Source organism: Nesoenas mayeri, assembly GCF_963082525.1.
Source record: "Nesoenas mayeri genome assembly, chromosome: 7".
In the NCBI taxonomy this organism is placed as follows: domain Eukaryota; kingdom Metazoa; phylum Chordata; class Aves; order Columbiformes; family Columbidae; genus Nesoenas; species Nesoenas mayeri.
In genome coordinates this window covers 337547-359748 of record NC_137551.1, presented here as the reverse complement: position 1 = coordinate 359748, position 22202 = coordinate 337547, and the positions used below count along the sequence as shown (strand labels likewise).

At 54.1% G+C, this 22202-nt stretch overlaps 1 protein-coding gene across 1 annotated transcript in view; it reads right to left on the bottom strand.

Annotated features, from left to right (window-relative positions):
- COL13A1 (collagen type XIII alpha 1 chain) overlaps positions 1–18179 on the bottom strand; it is a gene marked incomplete at both ends in the record, with an annotated part of 52332 nt that extends 34153 nt beyond the window's left edge. Inside the window, 13 exons of the mRNA XM_080347670.1 lie at positions 330–356; positions 1212–1253; positions 1730–1846; positions 6685–6741; positions 8785–8811; positions 9098–9124; positions 9229–9255; positions 10333–10359; positions 11129–11155; positions 12121–12156; positions 15824–15874; positions 17547–17573; positions 18159–18179. Of these exons, the coding sequence (XP_080203796.1) occupies positions 330–356; positions 1212–1253; positions 1730–1846; positions 6685–6741; positions 8785–8811; positions 9098–9124; positions 9229–9255; positions 10333–10359; positions 11129–11155; positions 12121–12156; positions 15824–15874; positions 17547–17573; positions 18159–18179 (513 nt within the window). The remainder of the gene's footprint in view (positions 1–329; positions 357–1211; positions 1254–1729; positions 1847–6684; positions 6742–8784; positions 8812–9097; positions 9125–9228; positions 9256–10332; positions 10360–11128; positions 11156–12120; positions 12157–15823; positions 15875–17546; positions 17574–18158) is intronic.
- Positions 18180–22202: the final 4023 nt, after the last annotated feature.

The following is a 22202-nucleotide window of genomic DNA, read 5'->3' as shown; positions in this document are numbered from 1 at the left end:
TCGGTTCCTGAAGCGCTGGTAGATGCTTTGGGAGTGGAAGAAGCCAATAAAGCTGTGTGTGGCAAAAGATTTTGCAAGAGGGGCTGACGAGGCGCGCCTTGCTCGGCCGAGATGCGGCGCAGCCGTGTCGCCCGGACAAAACCCCTGAGTCAGCACATGGCCCGGCCCCAGAGGCAGTGCCGAGCTGTGCTAGAAATCTTCCTCAGCGTTTGGTGTCACCTCCTCTCCCCACCCGCCACCCATTAAAGTGTACACAGCTCTCCTTGCCAGGAGCGTCCACCCCTCTGTTCATCACCTTGCTCCCTTCTAAGCCCGCTGGGATGTCTCACCTTTGGTCCAGGAGGCCCAGGTAAGCCCTGTAGATAAAACCAAAACAGACTGGAGTTGGCACACGTAGACAACATTTCGGGGGCTGCAGGGTGACGGGAGATGCTGCTGCTGCTGCCGTTTGAAACGCGTCTCCACAGAGACGACTGGCACCGGCAAACTCAAACATCCCCGGGCTATTCTTCACTAGGTGGAAATTCTCTTAACCCGCGCTCCCAAATCAATCCATGCCCATCACACTCCGTGCCCCAGCCCTGGGCTCGGGGAATCACAAAACCAAAAAGCCGCTTTGCGTTGTGCTCCAGCATCTTTCCTATTTCTCTAGCTTTGATTGGGAAACTCATTCCCAGCCCACAGTGCAGCTCTGGAGTAAATCAGGTTGTGCAGCTCCCTCTGGCAAGCTGAACGGGGAGAACACGTTAACAAACAAACCACTTGTGCTTTTAAATGGGAAATGACCAAACAATTTACCTGACATGAACCCTTAAGCATACCGGATATGTGTATATCTAAATGTAAATAAACAAACCATCCTTACAGGACCTGCCTTCCTGAAGTGAGCAGACGGAAGGAGAAAACTAGTCTAGATACGCTGTAACATCTATAGCACCCTGGATGTTGCCTGCTTATGGCAATTCAGATGTTTAGTCACCGCGTCTTTGGCTGCTCGGAGCTCAAAGCAATACGGGGGCGCCGGCAGCACGTCCGGCCCGCTGTGCTGTGCGGAGAAGCACTTCTGCCTCAGGGGACAAGACCCGGCTGTCCTGCTGTCTGGCCTCGGCAGCTCTTGGGGACGGCGACTCCTCCCAGCCGCAGTCACTGCAGGGCCCGCGTGCCGCGTTTTGCCCACAGCTCCCCGGAGCGAGCGGGTTTCTGGTACCTACCTTCCCATCCCTGCCAGGCTTCCCGGGTTCTCCCGCTCTGCCCTGTTGCAAGAGAGAGACACATTACCACATTACCAGGGTTTTCTGCCCCATCCCCTGCCATTTAGCAACAGCATTATTTTAAACGGTGGTGCTGTTTTCGCCCTCCTTGGCTGCTCGTTACCAGCCTGAGAACAGGACGGGAGCAGGACTTCAAAGGGGTCACGGGGATCCTTATCAGTCAGGTTTCTGCTGTGAGCAGGACAATTACACCCCTCATGTTATTTCCTCCCCACGGCCGTCTGCGGAGGCTGAGGAGAAGGAAATGGGGCTGGTGCCACCTGCTCACGCCTGCGTGTCCAGATAGAGACAGCAGAGCAGGGCGCACGCCCCCGCCTCCCTGCTCCCCGAGAGCTTCTTCCTCCCCACGCAGCCCTGCGAGTCTCCTGGCCGTGGCTACCTTGGCTTCAGAAGAGGCAACAAAGGCCAGAGGAGTCTGGAAAGATGAAGCAGAAAGGGTTTTTTGTAACTGGACTTACAGGTGGCCCCGCTGGCCCGGGCTGTCCTGGGGTTCCCTCGGGTCCTGCTGGTCCAGCGGGCCCTGGGGGGCCAGGGGGTCCCGGGGGACCTTGGATTCCTGCTTGTCCTTGTTCACCCTGAGGTTCATTAAAACAAGGGGTTATGGGCGGGCAGTGCAAACCCTTCACACCCGCCCCCCCCGCCCCGAAAGGGATCAGGGCGGCTCAGCTTGGCTGAAGCACAAGAGGCAGAAGCGAGTCCCAGGTTAGTGCCAGGAGAGATTTCCAAGAGCGAGGGAGAGCCCAGCAAGGATGGTCTCTGCTCCCAAGTAGCAAGTGATGGGACAAGAGGAAACGGCCTCAAGTTGCACCAGGGGACGTCTAGATTGGATATTAGGAAGGGGTTGATAGACATTGGAACAGGCTGCCCAGGGCAGTGCTGGAGTCACCATCCCTGGAGGAGTTTAAAAGGCGTTTAGACAAGGTTCTTAGGGACGGGTTTCGTGCTAGAGTTGGTTAGGTTATGTTTGGACTCCATGATCCTGAGGGTCTCTTCCAGCTGAAATGATCCTGTGATTCCACGGTGGCCAGGCTGCCTGGTGCCCGGAGCCAGCGCCCTTTCGTTTGCAAAGACATCTGAGGCCACATCGTTAGAGCTCTCTTTAAAAGGGACCTACAGATGACTGTACAGTCCAAAGAGATCTTTTTCTTCACCAAGTCCGTCAAATACAATTTATATGTCAAGGATCAGCATCTCTGAAGCTTCTCAGGAGGCTTTCCAAAGCACTCGACAGTCATATGTGAAGCAAAGGCTCCCGTGACCACGCTGGTGCTCCCAGGCAGAGCCGCAGTGTCTCACCTCAGCCCCGCGCTGTATTTGTTGGGACAACACTCCCTCTGTTTTGCCAAGGGCCAAAAGTAGAAACTCCACAAAACCATAAGAAAATAACACGATCATCATGGCGTTTCTGAAGCGCGCCCAGCAGCAGCCCCACGAGCGCCAGGCAGAGCCTGTTCTGGGAAGATCTGGCACACCAGCGCCTGCGCAGCCACCTGCCGCTTCAAGCTCTGGGAGCGAAGCCGCTGCAGCCGGTTCCTCCCCGGGCCCCTTGGTAGCCGCTTGGCAGCTGTGGCTCGTGCCTCAGCAACACCATCTGGCCCGAAGGACCCGGGCTCAGCACCGCGCGGCGCTGAGGAGACAGTGGGTTGGAAGCGCCGTGTTTGAATACCAGACTGCTGATCCACCACTGGTGGATCCAGCAAACTCCTAAGGGCGCCGTGGCACCCGCGCTAAGCTGTTAGTCTCGTGGGCCCCCTCCCTAGATAAAATATCATGACATCCTGCTGCTGGTGACTCAATTTGAATACGAAAAACCCTCCTTGGTGGATCCACGGGAAGGGAGAAATCAAACACTGTCATTTCTCAGTCGTGGGCAGTTTGGTCTCCGCTGCATGGGTCCTCTCTACAGCCTGGTCCGCTACTGCTCGGCAGAACTAAGTCTTCTCCCACGCACTTGTGTGTGCAGGAGAGCGCACGAAATCTGTCCCCTGCATGTGTTCCGACCAAGTGTGCTGTTTATCTTGGCTGCCTTTAGTAAAACATGCAGATACAGGCATGTTTGCTTTATTTAGAATGATAAATGAAAGTAATAAGCTGCAAACTCCATCCCTTCTGCCACGAGGTCTATTTAAGAGAACATTTCCAGGGTGCGGGCCAGGCCCACGGGAAGCAGCAGTCCTGCCCTCGGAGCCGCCGCTCGCCGCCCACGCTGGGAAGGCGCCCTGTCTTCTCCCCATTCTACAAGCGGGTCCTGGCTCACCCCGCAGCCCATGCACGGGGACACGGGATCCGGATTTAGGGCACTACAATGCAGCACAGTGCTGGGAGCGGGTGCTGGCACCCCCGCAGGGAACGCGCTGGACAGAACGTGCTTTCTGTAAGCAAGTGCCTGTCTGCAGGTCCCTAAACACACACGTTACTGCAGCATCTTTATAGTCTTGTTAATGCATTCAGCACAAAAAGACGCCTGCAGATCTAACTGGGTGGTGAGTGGAAGAGAGAAGGTGTCACTTTCATTATTTTGAGCAGTTGACTAGAGCCCATCTGCAGTTCTTCCAAACACCTGAGTTGTGCCCCAGCAATGCAGTGCTTGTTCAGCCTCCTGACACCGGTCTCAGCTAAGCCCGAGCCCCTGCCCAAAGCGTTGGGAGGCGGCAGCAGGACTTTCCTCTCCCAGGCACTAGTGCTAACGTTTAATTTGCAGCCTCACATTTTTTCCTCCGTATTTATACACCAGGCTCCTGGAATTGCTTGGTGCTGGCAGATCTGTGGGAGCGGATTGCACGTTGTTGCACTCGGGGAATGAATACAGCAAAACGGGTCACGGCAAAGTTCTCCGGTGGGGTTAGTCCCTGGGGCACAGGGAATTTGCAGCCCTGGCTGACGACGGGACGCGGGGCAGCTGTTCAAGTTTCCCACTTCATCCTGGATACAAACTCCAGCTTCCACAGCCTTCCCGAGGGCTGAGTCCTTGGCGCGGCTCTTCGGACTGTCATGCGAAAGGCGACAAGCACGAGCCGCCGGGCTGTGTGGCGTGAATGCTGAACCGATGGGAGCTGAGCTGAGACGGCGGGCTGAGCGCCACGTCGGGGTCTCAGCAGCTGTGGGCAGGGCCCGGGCGCCCCGCGGTGCAGCCCTGTCCCGCACATGCAGCTCCCGCCAGTGTCTGTCTGTCTGTCTGCACAGGCAGCGGGTGACAAAACTCCACTGGGGGTGCCCAGCTCACTTCAGCGGGGCGACTACAGCAGTTCGTCCACACAGGAAAGTTAATCCCGACTGAACTGAGCTTAAAGGAGGCTCATTAAAAGCCACATGAACTCCCGACTGTGGACGTTCTCATTCACTATTCATATGTCCGTAATTCATTTTATGAATTCATTCCCAAACTAAACTGAACAGGAATTATGGCCCTGGAAACCAAAATACATGTGTTTACACAAAGATTTAATGCAACTTAATGAAACCATTATAAGAGCTTATTTAAACACATTCTCCCAAGTGTCTCGGACTAGACGAGCCCTTGGAAGAGGCGTTTGCCTATTCATTCGTCTCGCTTAGCTTTCACAGACATTAGCTGCATTTCAGCAAGAGCTTTCGAGCTTCTGGAGATTGAATATGCAGGAACCGACTCCTTAAGGTAGGAGACTGCTTGTCAACAGTCCCAAGAACAGTTTCATGGCTCGTTTCTTTCAGTTATGAAAACTGGCTTCAATGCATTTCTTTTTAGCCACATTATCACATCAAAGATTTCCTCCGCATCAAAGAAAATCCCTCAGCTCTGCCCAAACCTCTTGGAAACCCCTCTGTAGGGGCAGAAAGACAGGTAGCAAGCTGATTAGTCAGGGTAGGCTCAGAAACAGGCGATGAGCAGAAGTCTACCTGGAAAGTGCGTCTCTTTATGACCGGAGGTGGAGCCAGCCGCACGGAATTGAGGAGAGGCAGCAGCTGGAGAAGATCAAACCGGGAGTCGCAGGGCAAAGGAGCCCGTTGGGGCACCCGAGAGTCAGAGAGCAGCCGGGAGAGAACAGAGGAGAGGGGAACAGAGAGATGCCGTGAAATGAAGCCCCGTGTGAGAGGGCCGCGGGTGGCTGCCTGCGGGCAGACCTCTGAGCACCTCTCGCCATTGCAGGGGTCTCGCGGCCAGCCGGCTCTGTCCGGCGCTCACAGCTTTACCTGCTCCTCAGAGATGTAATGCACCTGGGGGAGCTTTGCCTCAGCTCTGACGCTCGCCTCGGGCAGTATTTACCGCAAGGCATCCCCGCTCTGGCTCTGCTGAGCTCACTGCTGGCAGGACTGTTTCTCTTAATTTCTCATTGTCACATTTGATGTAACTATCAAAGTGCCAATTTTCTCCAAGTTCCTATTTCCTTTCATCTTCCCTTACAAGAAATGCTGTATCTCCAGGCCTTACCCTTTGTCAGCACGTGGAGAGATGCTTATTGGTGAACAAAACAGGTCCTGGTGTGGCTCATTTAGCTGAGCAGACTGCCACCATGGCCACGGGAGAAGGCTTAGAGCTTGGTGCGTGTGAGCCCTTGTCTGGGGAGCCTGCGCTTCACTTTTCTAACGGCAACAGCCGCTGACTGCTTATAGCCAGGAATGCTGCCCTAGGGCACAAAGCTGACCCGGACACAGAGAAATCAAATGCACCAAAGCTCAGGAGCATTTGTTCACCCTTCTGCTGTATCCAGTTTCCACTTGCACGCCCGCTGCTGTCCGCCTGGCACCTGGGAACGCTCCTCTGCCCTGATCCGCCTTCCCGCTCCTATCAGTCTGCGTTGAGGCTGCTCCTGAACGCACAGGGAGGGCAGAGAGAAGCTTTCCGTGCTCAAGCACAAAACGTCCCCCCATGCGGTGTTCCCCTGTGTGAGCTGAGAGGTGCCCAGAGGTCTCCCCCGCGGTGACCGTGCGCATCGAAGCAGCGCGCTTTCGTCCCTTCGAACACCGTTCTTCGTGCGCGCAGGGAAGCAAGGACCCAATCCTGTTGCAAAGTGAAGTGGCAACCCAATATTGCAGCCTCGCCGCCCCGTGATCAGGCGGTTGCGTTCGAACACGCCGACCCAGACAGCCGCAGGCTGTCACAACAACAGCACTGCTGGAACATCTGGCTCCTCAGCCCCTGGAGTGTCTCTGAAATATTATGCAACTCACAGGAAAGCAGAGGAAGGATGCTGGAAAGGATAAGGAGGGAAACGGAGGGAAGAAGTCCTGAAAACAGGGGAGAAACAAGACCCAGCAATGGCTTCAGGTGCAAGTGGGAGAGGTTAGAGAAGAAACCTGAAGCTCTTCCACCTGAAACCTGAAGCTCTTTCCCTCTGTGTCCCCATGGCAAGGTATTTTCAGCAGTGCAATATTGGATCCGCATCCTCATACCTTTGCATCAGAACTGGGTCCCCTCAGACCGGTACCCACAAACCTTTAGTGTGAGGATCTGGTTAGAGCGCAGGGCTGCAAGGGTGGTACTTAGGTATTCCTAGGGGACAGCGAAGACACACGACACAAACGGGTCACAGTTAGACACGCAGCATCTCTGAGAGCAGGCGGAGCGTGGCTGGTCCCCCTCTCCCGGAGCAAAACACCTTCCGCAGAGCAGCATTCAGGAGCAGCTCCAAGGGCCAGCCTGCACCGAACGGGCAGCCCGTGCCTGGCCCTGGCCCTCACGGCACTGCACGCCATGCGGGAAAAACAGGCAACTACAAGAGGAGCCCAGGCATACGGTATCACGTCCTAACCCCACGCTTCCTTCCTAAGAAAACAGATGAAACAAAACTGAAACAACATCTCTGCATTTTCAGGATGCTGGTTTTCATTTCTGCGCCCAGAACGTCTGACAAAGGACCTTGTCAACCAGTAAAGCAAGAACAAATTGCAATTCAGTCAAACGTATAGCATTTGTACAACAAGGCTCACCCTAATTCTCATTTGGGGAAGGAAGAGAGGGAACTGCCCCTCTGTTGGCTGCTTGGTGCCTGTGACAGCCCACACCTGAGCTGCTAACAGCCACCCTTCCTGTGAGCGTCTCTGCCTTGGAACAACTCACGGGCTTTACACCAAATGCTGAGCTCGCTGCCTCCTGAGACCAGAAGTACCTCCCTGAGACCCAAGGAAGCATCACCAGGCTTTGCTGGGACATGAGGCTTTGCACCAGCGCTTTGTTTGCTGTCACAGCCCTGTGGCTTATCACCCTGGGGAGCCTACAGCCCTGAGCCACCAAACCAGCCGCCTGCGCCGCGGGCCTGAGCCCCGGCTGCTGCCGGCAACGCACAGCCTGCATCTCCGCTTCCCAGCGTGGCCGTGGATCCTGCCGCTGCTTTTCACCTTGAGCACTGAGGACAGTGGGAGCCAAGGCTGTAACAGGATCCCAGGACACCTCTTGGGTGAACATTGTTGTTAGCTTCTTTTTAACATAACAATCTAGTGATCCGGCTCGCCTAAATAAACACAGCTGACCAGCTATTATTGTACGGGGGCTGGCACGTACCCATGGCCCCTTCTCCCTTGTTGCCAGCCCAGCTCTCTCCCCTAACCCTGCCCCAGGGAGCATCCTGGGACCCGCTGCCCTGGGGCCAGGGACCAGAGCCCAGCTAATTGCCCAAAGGCCCATCAAAAATAAAAAGAAAGCCCTTAAGCCCATCTCCCTCTACATCCAGATTGCAAATTCCAGCCACTTTATATGATGTCGTTCCAACACATTTCCAGTGGATTTTCAGCACTCCGGCTGTTTTTAGAGCCGGTTAAATCTTACCCCTGCAATCCCCATGATGTACTCTCTCGTCTCTTGGCTGCGGCACATGCCAGCCAGGCCAGGTTGAAGAGGCAACATCCTGGCTTTCATTAAACAGACGCTGGCATCAGCCCTCCCTCTCTGCCTCTGTGCGGGCAGAAAGCCCACCAGGCTGAGGGACCGGCGTGGGGAGCGGTTCCCCGGGGACCAGCCAGAGCACCGTGGCCGGGGCGGTCAGGGCCACATCCAGGCAGGGAGCGCCACCCTTGCCCTTGTCTCTGTGCAGGGCTGAGGCCAGCACGAGGGAGAAGGACAGGGAGAAACCATGACAAGGTCTGCAAACCCTGTGCTTCTGGCCACGCCGCTGTAGCGGAGGCTGCGGGAGCAGGACAGAGCTGGTGCAGCAGCGCGAGGTGTGAGGGGCGACCTCTCCTCCTCCAGAAGCCCCGGGCTTCCCTGAGTTTTGGGGTGAGGACAGAGCCACCCCGCTCTGGCACAGAGCACGGGATGGGCTCAGGAAGCAGCCGTGACAGCACTGAGCTGGGGGTCGGCCCCGGGGGGCAGGAAAACCGGAGAACCAACATCCCTCCTGGAAAACCAACATCCCTCCTGGAAAACCTTATCTGCTGCTTTTCTGCGAAACGCATCAATCAGCCAAGCGCTGCCCTCGGGGCCCCGGTGACGCATCTTGTTAATGAAACCATCTATATTCCCAACAAAAAGCCATTCAAACCAAGGAGGATTAACATGCAGGAAGGCACAGGACAGACAGTAATAACACTAATGACTTACCCTGTGCGGGTACTCTGCACACTGACCCTGTGAAAGAAGGGGATTAAAAGGAAAGAGGTTAAACCACAAACAGAGGGGACCAGAATAGACACGCACGGTCAGATCCAGAGGGTGTAAATCGCTGTGGTTATATTGAATTCAGTGCAGCTATTCCGATTTGCACCCGACAAGCAGCGTGCCTCCTGTCCGCCATCCCCACTGCCTTCTGCCCTCGCTGTACTTCTCAGCCAGACCGAGCAGCACCAAGGCCACCGAATCCCTTCCCCGCTTACTTTTTACATTTGCTTTTCAACACGTCTCCCATAAAAATTACCTTTTCTCCTTTTTGTCCTGGGGGTCCCTATAAAAGTGAAAACAACAAGTCCTCAGTAAATTAAGGGGTTCAGTGCACATAAGGGGAAAGCGCTAAGGAGGAGGTATGGTTGCAAGAGGTGGGATACTTACAGGTTGTCCCCTGGGACCCGTGGCACCCTTTAAAGAAACACATTGTCGTGAATGCAAGATGGATTCCCGTTTACAGTGACAAGAAGACAAAAACTCTCAGCGTATGGGGTAGGTGGAAACTCAGCTTTTAAAAACAGTTGTGGGGAAAAGTTCCCAGGAGAGATCTGGGCTCCCTTTGTTACTCCGGAGGAGTGAAAACGCACACATGTTCTGGCTGCGCCGCAGGGGAGAATTATCGAAAGGAGAGGGGCAAAATCATCAGGGAAGCACCCCCTCATTGTTCCCAGGGCCTCGGCTGGCAGCACGGCTGGCCGGACGGCGCGCTGGGACGGCACCAGCGGCAGCCAGGGCTGAAGCCTGAGCTGCAGCCGCCTGCGCCGGGGTTGTGCAATGGGGGATGTCGGCTCACCCCTCCCTGGGGGCGGGAGGGGACCTTCAACATGTGCGCGCCAGAGGGTGACACCGGCACTTGGGCTCAGGAGAACAGGACTCGGAGGAGAACGTTGGGCGTTTGAGCAGGCGAAGGTAACCACAGAGCCGCTGGCTCGGCGTGCTCACGTGGGCGACTGCATCACGAGGAGAGATGGCAAGAGGAGCAAGGCTGCGTTTGGGTTCCTGTGAAGTGTGGCCTGAGTTTATCGTTTTCAACCAAAAGCATTTCAGTGCAACACACATATGAAACAGAGCTTCAACAGACATTTAATATGAATAATATGGGGGTTTTGCTGCTCTTAGATAAGTTGAAAGCTGCCAGATGGGCTTTGAGAAATCTTTCCATCAAATTTTACTTCTGCTATGAGGCCAACCACAAAAAATGTCAGCTCCCAGAGTATATTTAAGGAACGTAATTGCTAACTGCAAGAAAAACACATCCCGTGCGTAACTAGACAGTGGCTGTTGTCACATGATTAATCTGATAGCCATAATGTAAAAATTACAGACGTGTATCCCAGCACTGTTATTATGTGCTTACAGAATTAGGGACATAGCCTGCGCGTTAGCTGAACCAAGATCACTGCCCTGCCCAGGAGCTCATTTCCAGCTGAGAGGCAACGTCGTTTCAAACCCACCCGTCACCCGCAGACACACATATATTTTCTTTACCATCTCTCCCTTCTGTCCAGGATGACCCTGCAAAAGAAAAGAAACGTGCACCAGCTTTGGCCACTGCAGTGTCTAGAGGATGTTCTCTTGACCCGCTCACACCTGGCCCTGGGAGGTGCCCGTGGTTAAGTATATCTATCTTGTCAAGGCAGCTGCGACACAGCGCATGTGGAGCTTTGCTCACACGCCTGCAGGACACCGCTCCCTGCTACCCAAAGTGACAAGAACAAAGCTTTGGGGGTGAACATGGGGCTGAGGGCCTGCCCGGAGCTACAGGCTCCGTGTCGGTTGGGTTCAGAGGGAAGTGGTTTGGGTGAGAAGAACCAAGGTCTCTAATACAACGCTGATTATAAGGAGGCTCTATGGACAGCGTGGAGGTCTTTAGAGTCCTTTCCTCTTCTACTGCAACTCTGCACAGCACAGCAGCACAGAGAAGGAGCTGCAGGGTGGACTTCGGAGGGTTGTCTGCCCAAGGCAGAGGGCCGGTGCCCCGGGGACCCACTCTGTCTGTCTGGGGGGGGAGCGCCCGCAGGGCTTTCCTGCAGCACCCAGGCTGTTGCGCTCCCAAGGTGCTGCTTTACGGATTTGCCGATAAAGGAAGCAGCCTCTGCCTTCCCTAATCTCCTGACCCTTGCAACTGCCCCAAGGCATCTGCGACATCCTCCTGCCTGCCAGCCTTCTCATTTTCTTTTAATCCATGCATGTGCCTGACATTGCGAAATAATCCTCTTCCAAACACACTGTGTAACAGGCAGGCTGGCAGCACAAAAAGGCGTCAGAGGAGCTGCTTGCTTACCGGTTTACCGTCCAAGCCAATAGGGCCCTGAAATGCAAAAAAGGATAAACGGTGAGAAATGCTTTCACGGCGCTGTCTGTCCATCAGCAGCAGCACTGGGCACCAGACGGGAAGAAAAGGCAAGAGGGATTCGTGGGCAATTTGCGAAAAACCCTCAGCGTTTCAGATTTCGCACCGTCCTGTCAACTAGTTGAAAATCGGGAGTTTTCTCCAGACTTTGATTACAAAGACACCCACCTCCGGGGGAACGGGAATTTTTGCAAACGGCAGAACACTTAAAGTGCCCAGGGAAGAGGTGACACACGGCTGAGCAGCGTTTCGAAGGTACCATTTGATGAGAAACAGGCTCCGCAGAGCGCTGTCCCAGCCCGTGTTTCCTCCCGCGCCGCGCTGGGTCGCGTTCTGCTCCCTCAAAAGCCAAAGGCCACGGCGGCAAAGGGGAGATCTGCCTGTCCCCAGCCCAGGCGGCTTTGTCCTCTGCTGGGCTTTGCTGCTCCCCTGTCACCTGTAATGGTGCTGGAGGAGAATTCCCACCCCCGTGCCTCTTGTCCTTGCGCTTTGGTGTGGCCAAGGTGCTGAGCCCAGCAGGGCCCCGTGCGGATCACAGGCACTTGCTGCTATTGCAATATCACCTGAAAGCTCAACTGAGGTTGGAATTTCCCCTGCCCAAGGTTTATTTTCTTTGTTTGGGGGTGTTTCTTAGTTTGGTTTCCTTTTACTGAACAGATCTGGCTTCAGCTATGTTATTTTAACACTTTTTAAAAAAATTAATTTCCTTTGGGTGTTGTGTGGGGTTTTCGTTTTGTTTTGTTTTCTCCCTAAGTACCATTTAAAAGATAAAAAATAAAAGCAAATTAAGAAAAAATTCCACTTGCAGTGATATCAGATCAGGTCCTGGGTTTCAGACAGAAATGATGAGATACAGCGAGCACTAACAATACTTCCTAGTAATATTGCTCACCCGTACCTCGTAAATTAAGAGTTACACTCACCGGGAATCCAGGAAAACCTCTTGTTCCAGGCTGTCCCTGGGAAAGAAGGAACAGAGACAGTTCAGAGGAACTGAAGCAGATTTTGGCTGCCCGAGCCCCCCTGTGCACCCGTTCCTGCAGCCTCTGCTCGCCACCCCGCCACCTTCCGAGGGGCTGCCCGAGGTCCCGCTCCCCTCCGACGGGGAAACCTCTCATCCCCACTCCAATTTGTACAGGGCCAAGAAACCCTGGAGCAAGTCCAGCTTGGACTGCGCGGAGCTCCCTTCAAGATTCTGCGTTAATTAAATGGTGTCCCTAGCCCATAGACTGGGCTTTTGGAGTATGTTCCAGAGGCTGAGCTCATTTTATGGCAGCTCTTGCTGCCATAAACCAGAGGCGTTTAATGCAGGGTGCTGCTCTGTGCAAGACAAACCTTGCAGGTCACCAGTGTTTAAATATAGTCATCCCTCCCTCCTCCCCTAACCTCATGTCCCAGTGCATCACTTTTCCTTCACAAATAATTCTGGAAAATAGATGATTTTTCTTCTTTTTGTTTCCTCTGAAACCCAAGAGAAGAAGGAGAGGGAGGCAGCGTGATGAGAGGAACACGAGCACCACGTCCTTTCCCCACCTCTTTCTGGCTGGCCAGCACTGGCTACCAGTTTGGGATGGGTACAGCAGCCACTGACTTGGACTGTGCTTGGCAGCTTCTTCAGCACTCGCTTAAAAACACAAAGAAATAGATGGTCTTGGCTGTTTACTCATCATGGTTCTTCATCTTCTGGGACCTGCGACATCCCGGGTCGCAGTTACCCTAGATTTGTAGGTATCCAGTAAAGATACCACTTTATTTAGGGATTTTTTCATATCGGTTTCCCAAAAAGAGCGTGTGAGCCAAGTCAGGAAGCAATATGGACCAGACTGCAGCAGATCTGGGAGCACACCCATGGCGATGGAAAGGGCAGGATGAGGTAAATCCTGTACCACGCACGCCAGCGACCGCTGCGGCATCTCCTCTGAAAGCCAAGCCATGCTGCCAAAAAGCCCAGGTTTCTTACATGTTCTCGTGCTTCGTTTGGGGGAAGAAAAAGCTTTCTTAAGCAATTTGAGATACCATGAGCGGACTGTTTGAGTCCCACCAGGGCTTCCTAGGAAAGAGCTGGGTAGAAATAAAGGTTCCCTTCTGAAAGGAAATGCATGTGGGTGCATCTCTGCCTTGACCGGGGCGATCCTGTGTGGTGCTGAGGACTGGGAAGGAGGGGACGGGCACCTTCACCTTCGGGTTCCATCTCCTCCAGGCTCCCTCCATCTGCAGAGACACTCAATGAAGTTTGGCCCCTTCGGAGGATGGGGCCAAATAACCTCTTTGCAGAGTCTGGGGGACGCTCCCAGCACAAGGTGCCTCGTGTTGTGCTGAACAGTTGTGCAGGACCTAATCCCGTTTGCACTGTTTCTTTTCAGTGCTGCAGAGTTGAACTTGGTCAGCTTCACTCTGCAAATACATATAAAACCACCTGGTCCCGTTGGCCAGCGACCAGGAGGGGAGACAGGCTGTAAGTTGAAGGATCTGTCCGCCGCTGGTTTCTGGAAAGGCAAGAATCAAGAGGAGCCTAGCCACAATTCATTAATTTAGGTTCCCTGCTGGATACCTCCCAGGACAAGAAGTGCTAAAAAAAGAATTAGGGAGAAAACCTGGAAACTGTGCAATTCGGCTTCCTCTGTAGACTACAGACTGTTGCTGCTTTCTCCTTGGAGGACGGCAGAGTGATTTGCGTGGTACCGGGCCAAAACAACAGTTCAGCAGCGAGCGGTTCCAACAGACTGTTTTTGTTGGGTGGCTGGTTTTCCTTGTCTTCTTTTTAAAATGTTGATTGCATGCAGTATGTAATCCCGGGAGCTGCCAAATCATGGAGACCGTCTGTTTCTGCCACTATCGGCGCACTGTCCCTCTCCGGCCAAAAGTTAAGCAGCTCCGAGCTCTAGCAAAAACTCTAACCTCCAAACACAAATCTGGAAACTATTTGTCATCCCACGTCTTTCCGAGTGGCCCCTTGGCCGGGCTTTCCGTGTTTGCCTTCAGCGCTCAGCCATCCTTCTGACCCAGCACCAGCTCCCCGGACACTGGATCATGCTCACAGCAGGCTTTGGGCTGGAAGCGTGGAGCTGTGCCGGTGCTGGGGTGGGCAAAAGCCCCTTTTAAATATCATTTCCATCTAGGTTTTCTGCTGCTTCGGAGAGGCGACGTGTTCTGCACTTTCCCCAGCAGCAGCGGAGGCGATGAGGCGAAGCAGTAGCATCAACGCAGACATTAAAAACTGCCCTGCAGACCAGGCATGTGTCCTTCAGGAAAACAGCGGTGCCTGTCTCTGTTTGTGGGACCTACAGTGACAGGGACTGATGGCTTTTCTCTCCAGTTACCATAACCACACTATCTAGAAGGCTGAGAGCTACAGCTTGGAAGAAATAGCACAAGTAATAGGGCGTTTACCCTCTAAACCGCGCTGTGTGTGGAGCAGGGTGGCCTCTCGGAGAGTTTGTCATGGGGAGATCTGCAGCCCTTCCGCGTGTCCAGGGACCGTCTGCTGGCTGTAAAAAACTTGCAGAGACCCATTTGTGCCCTGGGTTTCGGTTCTGTAGCTTCTCAAACCGAGTTTGAGAAGGCAGGTGGGCCTGGGAACTGCCAAAGCTGTTTCTTATTAGCAACACTTATCATGGGGCTTTTGGAAAGCTAATTGGAAAGCCAGATGTAGCCAAGTGTTTGCACTGCCCGGGTCTCTCTCACTTGACCTCTGCTGTGAAACAAAGGTTGCTGGCGGCCCATCCTCTCTGCAGGTCAAGGACGGCGCTCTCCACAGGTTAATCAGGGTCGGAAGTGCCTGCTGGAAGGGGGAAGGTTGCGTCTCCACGTCTCTTTCACGGCGATCTCCGGTGGAGGCTGTGCGGGGCTGCACCGCGGGGCTGCACCGCCTGCATCTGCACAGACCAGACGCTTGATGGCTGAACCGCAGGGCACGAAACGTCCAGCATTTAGGGCACAAAGGTGCTCCAGCCCTTCGTGTTGGTCTTTTTTGATGGCCCTGTCCTTGTAAAAAGCTTTATCTGGCTGAATTGTGGCACGTTGCAGGGACATTCGTGCTGCAAGAGGGTGCAAAATCCTGCCTACGCTTGCCTGGGCTCCCCAGTCAGCAGCAGCAGCGCTGTCGGAAAGTTTCTGAGATTTTGGATAGCTGACGAGCACCTCTGAACAACTTCCAATTGCCCATCTTTGTGAGTTCCCCAGTCGCCAGCGTAGCTCTGACGCTGCTCGTCTGCAAAATTAGGGGGTTTTGTCCTCTGCTAATGAAACCAAAGGCTGAGATCAGCCTGGCAAAGGGTGTGTTTTCTCCAAAAGCAATAGCAGCCCTGTTGCAAGAAAGAAATCTGCTTCTTCATTTTAAATACAGGATTATGATTTCCTCGCAAGAGAAGGCTTCCACATTCCTTCTGGAGCACGAGCTGTAATTTCATTATATATAGTATATAATAGCAGTATAAAACCAAGCCTGGCTCAGCATAGGAACCACATTATACAGGGTTTTTGCTGTCTCCAGCCGGTGCCTTACTGCCCCTCCTAAGTCTCTCCCTGTTTCTTGCCCACATCCTGCACCAGTCAAAAATAGAGAGAAAAGGCACTTACGGGTGGGCTGCAGGGCCCGATGACAAAATAGAGAGAAAAGGCACTTACGGGTGGGCCGCGGGGCCCGATGACAGACATGCCCGCTGCTCCCGGCGCTCCCTGCGGGGGACGGGGAGAGGAAAAGGGTGAGAGAGGGAGAGCAAAATGCAAAGAAAATAACATTTCCACCAAGAGCGGGGTTGAATGGGCATGCTCAAGGTGTGGAACCTTCAGGGCTCATGGGGCAGCTGCCACTCCAACCTCCCCCAGCTCTCGCCCCGCGGTCTGGGACAAGAGATGTCATTCGGAGCTGATCAGACATGCCAAAAAATGGAAGCTGCACAGCAAGGAATACTATAAACACATAAAACACTTTCTGGCAAAACAGAGGTTCTGCCCCATTACAAGCGTGAAAGATGGCCTGAAACCCTCGCTGTTTCCTTCCCGCGAGCCCAGGAGGAGCGAGCCCTGCACAAAAAAGGAAAGGAGGAGGGACGTGCTGGGCTCCGGCGACACGGGAGCTGCAGGCAGCTCCCCGGGTGCCTCCAGAACCGCCTCGCCTGTGTGCTTCTCAAGCACACTTGGGACGTGGATGAAAACAGCTGCCTGTCCAGCCCCAGCCACCCACGCCGTGCCGTGGGCAGGACACGTCCCCGGCTCTGCGAAACGCGGTGTATTCCCGGAGGCAGCTCAGAAGTGCCCAGGGCTGGGAAGCCTCGGCACGGAGGATCCGATGAACCAGGCAGCCTGTGAGCAAGCAGAGCTCTGCAGAACAAAGCCGCAGCCTGCCAAGGACCCAGGACTGCCACAGAGGGCAATCACAAGTGACTTTTCCCTTGTTTGTTTGTATCTATCTGCTGTCCTTTCATGTTGAAAGCTTTGGCCAGCAAAAAATGCACGGATACACAGAGAAAAAGCAGGATGGCTTAAGGCACTGAAATCTTGGTCTCTTAGATAATGCTGGTTGGCTCCAACGAGCAAGTAGAAGCTCGAAAGCAAGGAAGGAGCAATCTCTGTTCTACCTTGCCCTTCCTTGCTGCTTTTCTGTCTCCTATGAATAGGAGCGAGTGGACCCGGTACAGCAGTGCCCTGCGCGGACAGTCCCCCCGTCAGGTGAATATTCATCGCTTACCTATCTCTACACACCATTATTCAGTTATTTTACACCCCTACACCTCCATCCTGCTGTTCATGTGGGTGGGAGATCCTCATAGCTCTAGGGAACACGCACTAACGCCAAAGTGTCAAACACTTCAGAGCATGGGGGTCAGCCGTAGGGTGCTCTGCAAGCCACCACTTCTTTGGGGGGACAAAACACCCATATGTGGCATGGCAAACAGTTTGGGAGATGGTCTCCCACACACTTAAACCATACCAGTTTTCCTTAGGAGGAAGAGGTCTCAGCATGTCAGAAATAGGAGTGTGTCTCTTCTTTGCTATGGCCTGCACCAGGGACCAGGCTAACCTGGGAGGTGGGGGCAGCTGAGGGTGGCTTAGGGCAAGTGGAGCTGCTGGCGGGTAAGAAACTGAACAGTTAATACCCAGGAAGCCTTGAGGGGAGCCCTGCGTGTGCCCCGATGGCTCTTACGCTGTTAGTAAATTGTCCAGAAACAGCATCTTTGGAGGCTGAGTGGCCTGGAAAGAATTCAGGAGATAAACTTGCACTGGGAAGGAGAGGGGGCAGCCCAGGGAGGTGTCAGCCCAAAGCTGGCCGCAGCGGCCGTGACTGTGACCCGGCGCTCGGCCGGCCCTAGAGGAGAGCAGCCAGACATGCGGCGAGGAGCAGACTCACCTTCTCTCCAGGTTGCCCTTTCAGTCCCTGGGTCAGCGGCAGCCGTCACAGCCACATGCAAGAGGGCGCAAGGGGGAGAAAGAAAGAGAGAGAGAGAGAGAGAGAGAGATACAAACACAGGCGTCAGCGGCAAGGGCACACTCCCCTGCCCCAAAACCCTGGCTATGCGGCTGCCATGAGCAGGGTGGCCTCAGCTCCCGCCCCAACACGCTTCCCTATCCTCACCCTGGGGTGTCTGAGCGAAGAGCAGCTTTGAAATACAGCACTTGGGCAGGCAGGGATGCCCCCGCCTTGTTCGGGGAGGGTTATTTGGAAAGGGCAGCTGCAGGGTGTGTGTTAGCAAGCCCACAGCTAGCAAGCCCAGCCAGCGCACGAGGGGGCACCAGGAGGATGCTGAACCAGCAGAGGGTCTGAGCAATATGGCACAGAGGATGGATACACCCCCCCAGCATGGTTTGCAGAGCTACCCTGCCACAACCTCTCAGGTGCGGGGCTCGGGCTTTGCTCAGGGTGAACCTGTGACGGTTCATCCTGAAAGCCCCCCCCCGCTAAAATCTTGGGGGTTGGAAGAGGATGGGGAGGACAAGGCACAAGGAAGAGGTTTCGACTTACCGGCCGCCCAGGGATGCCCATCGCACCTTTGTCTCCCTGGTAATTAAGGCAAAATCAGAGGCAATTGGAAACCGTGCAAAAGTAAGGTTATAAACAGCACAAACGAGCTGTGCCACAGCTGCGGCCCCGCGCTGTGGTGGGAGCGTTCGGGGGTTTTGGGAGAGGGAGAGGGCGAGCGGGTGTTTGCGGGTGCCCAGACCTGTCCTTAAGCACACGCTTAAGCCACCAGTTTGCTTGCGCATGTGACAAACCAGCACATCTCGTAACAGAAGTGTCATGTGGAGGTTTAGGCAGCAAAAGAAGGGCAAGAGTTTGCAGTCTAACAAAACATAATCCCCATTTCCAACACTTCATAAACCCTGGGTCCTGGGAACTGGCTTCCTGCAGTAGCCAACTGTCACATTTTTCTCTTTCTTTACTGAAGTCATCTGGGTGTTAGCTATTTATTTATAGAGTTATCACTTTAAAACAGGATTTTCTTAGCCTTGAAAACACGGTCCTGTCCAGAAGCGAGAGAAAAATGTGGGAAAACAAGCTGACACAGGAAAAAGCACGTCTGGAAGAAGACATACGAGCAGCTGTGCTCGGTGTCCTCTACCCCGCGGGATCCGTCCCAGCGCACTGTCAGGGCGTGAGCCATCCTGAGAGCGGCTCGGGGAACGGCTTCGGCTCAGGTGGCACTGAACCGAGCCTCGTAAGCACTCGAACACGAGACCAGTGGCAGTTTTCTTCAGCCGCTTGCCTAGAAGTCGGTTTTCTACCTCTTACAGTTAAATTGAACTGTGCAATAAAAATTAAAAAAACCAAAAAGCCTCTGCATCCCCGCTCACCAAAACTGGAGGCTGTGCGGATTTGGAACATAGCGGCTGATTAGTGAAGGGTCTGAATGATTATGTCCTCAGCAGCCACGTAGCTTTTGCTCTGTATTTTGCAAAAATGATATGGTAATAATCTCTCGGTTCTGTTTGTAGCCACCTTTGGGGTTTCTGTATGTAAAACAGAGCGTCTCTGCCTGTGTGTGCCGGCATCTGCAGGCAAAGCCCAGCTCCCTGGTTCCTGTGGCTGGAGACGCCAGCCCCACAGGTGCTCCCTCTTTGTGCCTTCCTGCATGTTCGGTCCCCGTGCATGTGAACGCAGCCTGAGATCTCAAAAGGGAATCTGCTTGGCCAGGTGTACACAGAGGATCCTTTGGCTGTGCATCCCGAACTCAGACATTGCTTGCCAGGATCGAACCATCACCTGGTGAGAGCGCAGCTGCCTCCCTCTGCAGCGCTGAGGGGCTGCTCGGGACCGGGGCCGTCCCTGCCCATGCAGTTTTGGTAAGTTGAAAGCAACATCCGCTTTGCAAAGGCATTCCTTGCAGATGAATGAAGCGCTGAACCGCTGCTTGATTTTAAATTTTGTAGATGATGCGTTATGGGAAAACGCTTTTCTGTAGGGTTTTAGGCGGGTTCTCAGTCCTGCTAATATTTGCCTATCTCTATGTGCTGGCAGTGAGCAAAACTGGTGTCAGCATCGTGCCCTGGGGTTACTCTGTGGCTGCCAGGGAACGCTGAGTTTTCCTGTGCTTTTAGCCCCCTAAACGCCGCTTTCCTGCAGAGCTGAGCTCCCTCAGCGTGAGCCAAAGGCCGGCTCTGTTCCTCCTGGCCCTGTGGCAGCCGGTGCCCGAGCAGGGAGCGCCCAGGCGGAGGCTGAGCGGCGCTGGGCTCCGGTGAGGACCTGCTGTACATGCCGGCACCGTGTCCGGTACGCGAGAGCGCGGCGTTACAGCCCTCCAAGCAGGAACAGCCAAGGGGGAGCTCCCAGTAGGGCAGCAAATAGATGCCAGATGTTTACAAGGAAAGGACCTTAAATCGCCCGTCCACGGCAAACCCTAAAATCCACATTCCTTCCTCACTCGTAGCTATCTGCCTCAGATGTGAACACTGTTATTACAGACTTTTGCATTTCTCCCGGAGTGACTTGTGCCTTTCCAATCCTGCAGCAAGCAGCGAGCCCCATCCGCAGGGACAAACACTGCACGCCGTGCCTTCTCAAGCACACCCTCAAGCTGACAAAGGCATCTTCAAAAGCAGGAGGGTTCCTGGGGATTGTGTTCCTCTTAAGCTGGGTCCCACAAAGCTCCTGTGTCCCGAGCCACAGCCTGTTTGCAGCATGCTGTTCCCCATGGGGTTTGCTGTGCAAGACCACTACCTCCCTCCAGCTTACAAAGCCTGGAGACCTGCTGACAAAGGTTCTGCCAGACAGAAGGCATGAGACAGCAACAACAGCAAATAATTAGGTGTTTACCAGGAGCCCTGGTGTTACTGTAAGGCCCCGAAGCAAAATACACAGAAATGGCGAAAGTTAGCTTCAAATTCCAAAGGGAGGGCTTGATAAAGAGACGAAACCCCATATAAAGGTTTAGGAAACAGAATGGTTAAAAATCTCTCCGCAGCCCCTTGACCACCAGCTCTGATCCCTTCGGTCTCCATCTCCTGTTCGCGAAGGTTCCTCTCCTTTCGGTGTGGTTCTGCCCACAGCTCTGCACACGGGCTCTGAAGGTATCTGCGTGTCCATGGATAACAAGCAAATTACAGGCCTCTGACTTTCTTCCTTAGTTTCCATCTGCTAAATATTATTTTTTCATGTATGGAATTGCTGCAGTTGCCACAGAAATGTTGCACGTTCAGAAATGGGAGAGAAATGTCCATGAGAGGATCTTTCCCTTCGGATGTGGTCCAGACGGCCAAAGAGTCCGGGAACTCCAAGACTATTGCACTATTTCATCATTTCCTTCCTTCCTTTGCCCCTTTTAGTCCCAATCTCACCAAATTTCTCGCATGACTGCGGGTTGCCCTTGTCTTCACCAAAGCCTCAGCTGACTTCAAGGCTTGCGGTGGGAGCATCTGTTGGGCAAGAGAAGAGCGTGAAGGCCCCTTTTGCTGCTGGGGTGTTGCTCATCCATTTCCCTGGCTTCTCTCCTGGCCGTCCTAGACTACGAGCAGGGCTCAGCGCGTTTCTCATGAGTCTTTCTGCCCATTCCCGCCCTCACGCCAACGTCGGCACCGGGGGCCAAGCCCTGCCACCCGCCATGCTGTGCCTTGCAAGCTGGGAAAAAGCCTGGGAGAGAAACACGGGGTCATCGGCACTTCGGGGTTGCTATCCAGAACATTGTGTGTATCGGCCAGCCCAGGTCTGTTGCTCATAATCTTGAGTTTCCATGCGGTTTTAATCACGACAAATATGAGGAGGGGAAATATTTGCTATGGCGACATGTAGGACTCCTCGTTACTCCCCAAGCAGTGAACTTTTGCTCGTGCTGACCGAGCTGGTCTCGCTCGCCAGCCAACCAGAAACCCCAGAGGTCCCGAATGAGACGAGGGTGCTGTTAGCCCGAGACAAATTCCACTCTGGCTAACGACGCTCGGTCTGCCCGACTTCCTCGTGGTATTTCCATTGGCTGCAGCACTCCTCACGGCCCGTCCCAAAAGTCTGTGTGCGGAGACGGGTTCAGGGGTCGCAATAAGCCGGGATACGGTAGCATATATTGTCAGCACTTCTCCGGTGGTCCCAAGTGTTTCTGCCAGGCTTCAGTCTTTCGTTACGATATTAAGTTTCTAACTCTTATTGCTTTAGGGAAAGCCTGGAGCGCACGTCTTCCTCACCCCGCGAAGGCGCAGACCGCTCTCCAGGAGGCGTCTCCGTTGACCTGTGGATTTCTCTCTGATTTCTCACTACAATAATAGAAATGCCAGCACCCCTACCAATTTCGTGCCCGTCCCATCCCTTTAGTGTCGACTCACTCCTGCCCAGGGTGGCGTGGCGGGACAGTCCTGGATGGAAACCACTTGTAGCTCTCTCCAGAGCAGTTCTCTCCTCCCAGCAGCCCAAAGGTAACGCTGAAATATTAATACATCCCCTTTAGCGGCCGGTCCCGAAAGCCCCTGGGATAAGCTGTCACTGCAGGCTTGCGTGGAGCAGCCTTCCAGCTGTAAAACACTTTCAGACCTTTTGGCCTGGAAGGTGCAACTTTTTGGAAGATTGTTGTCATTAAACTGGGCT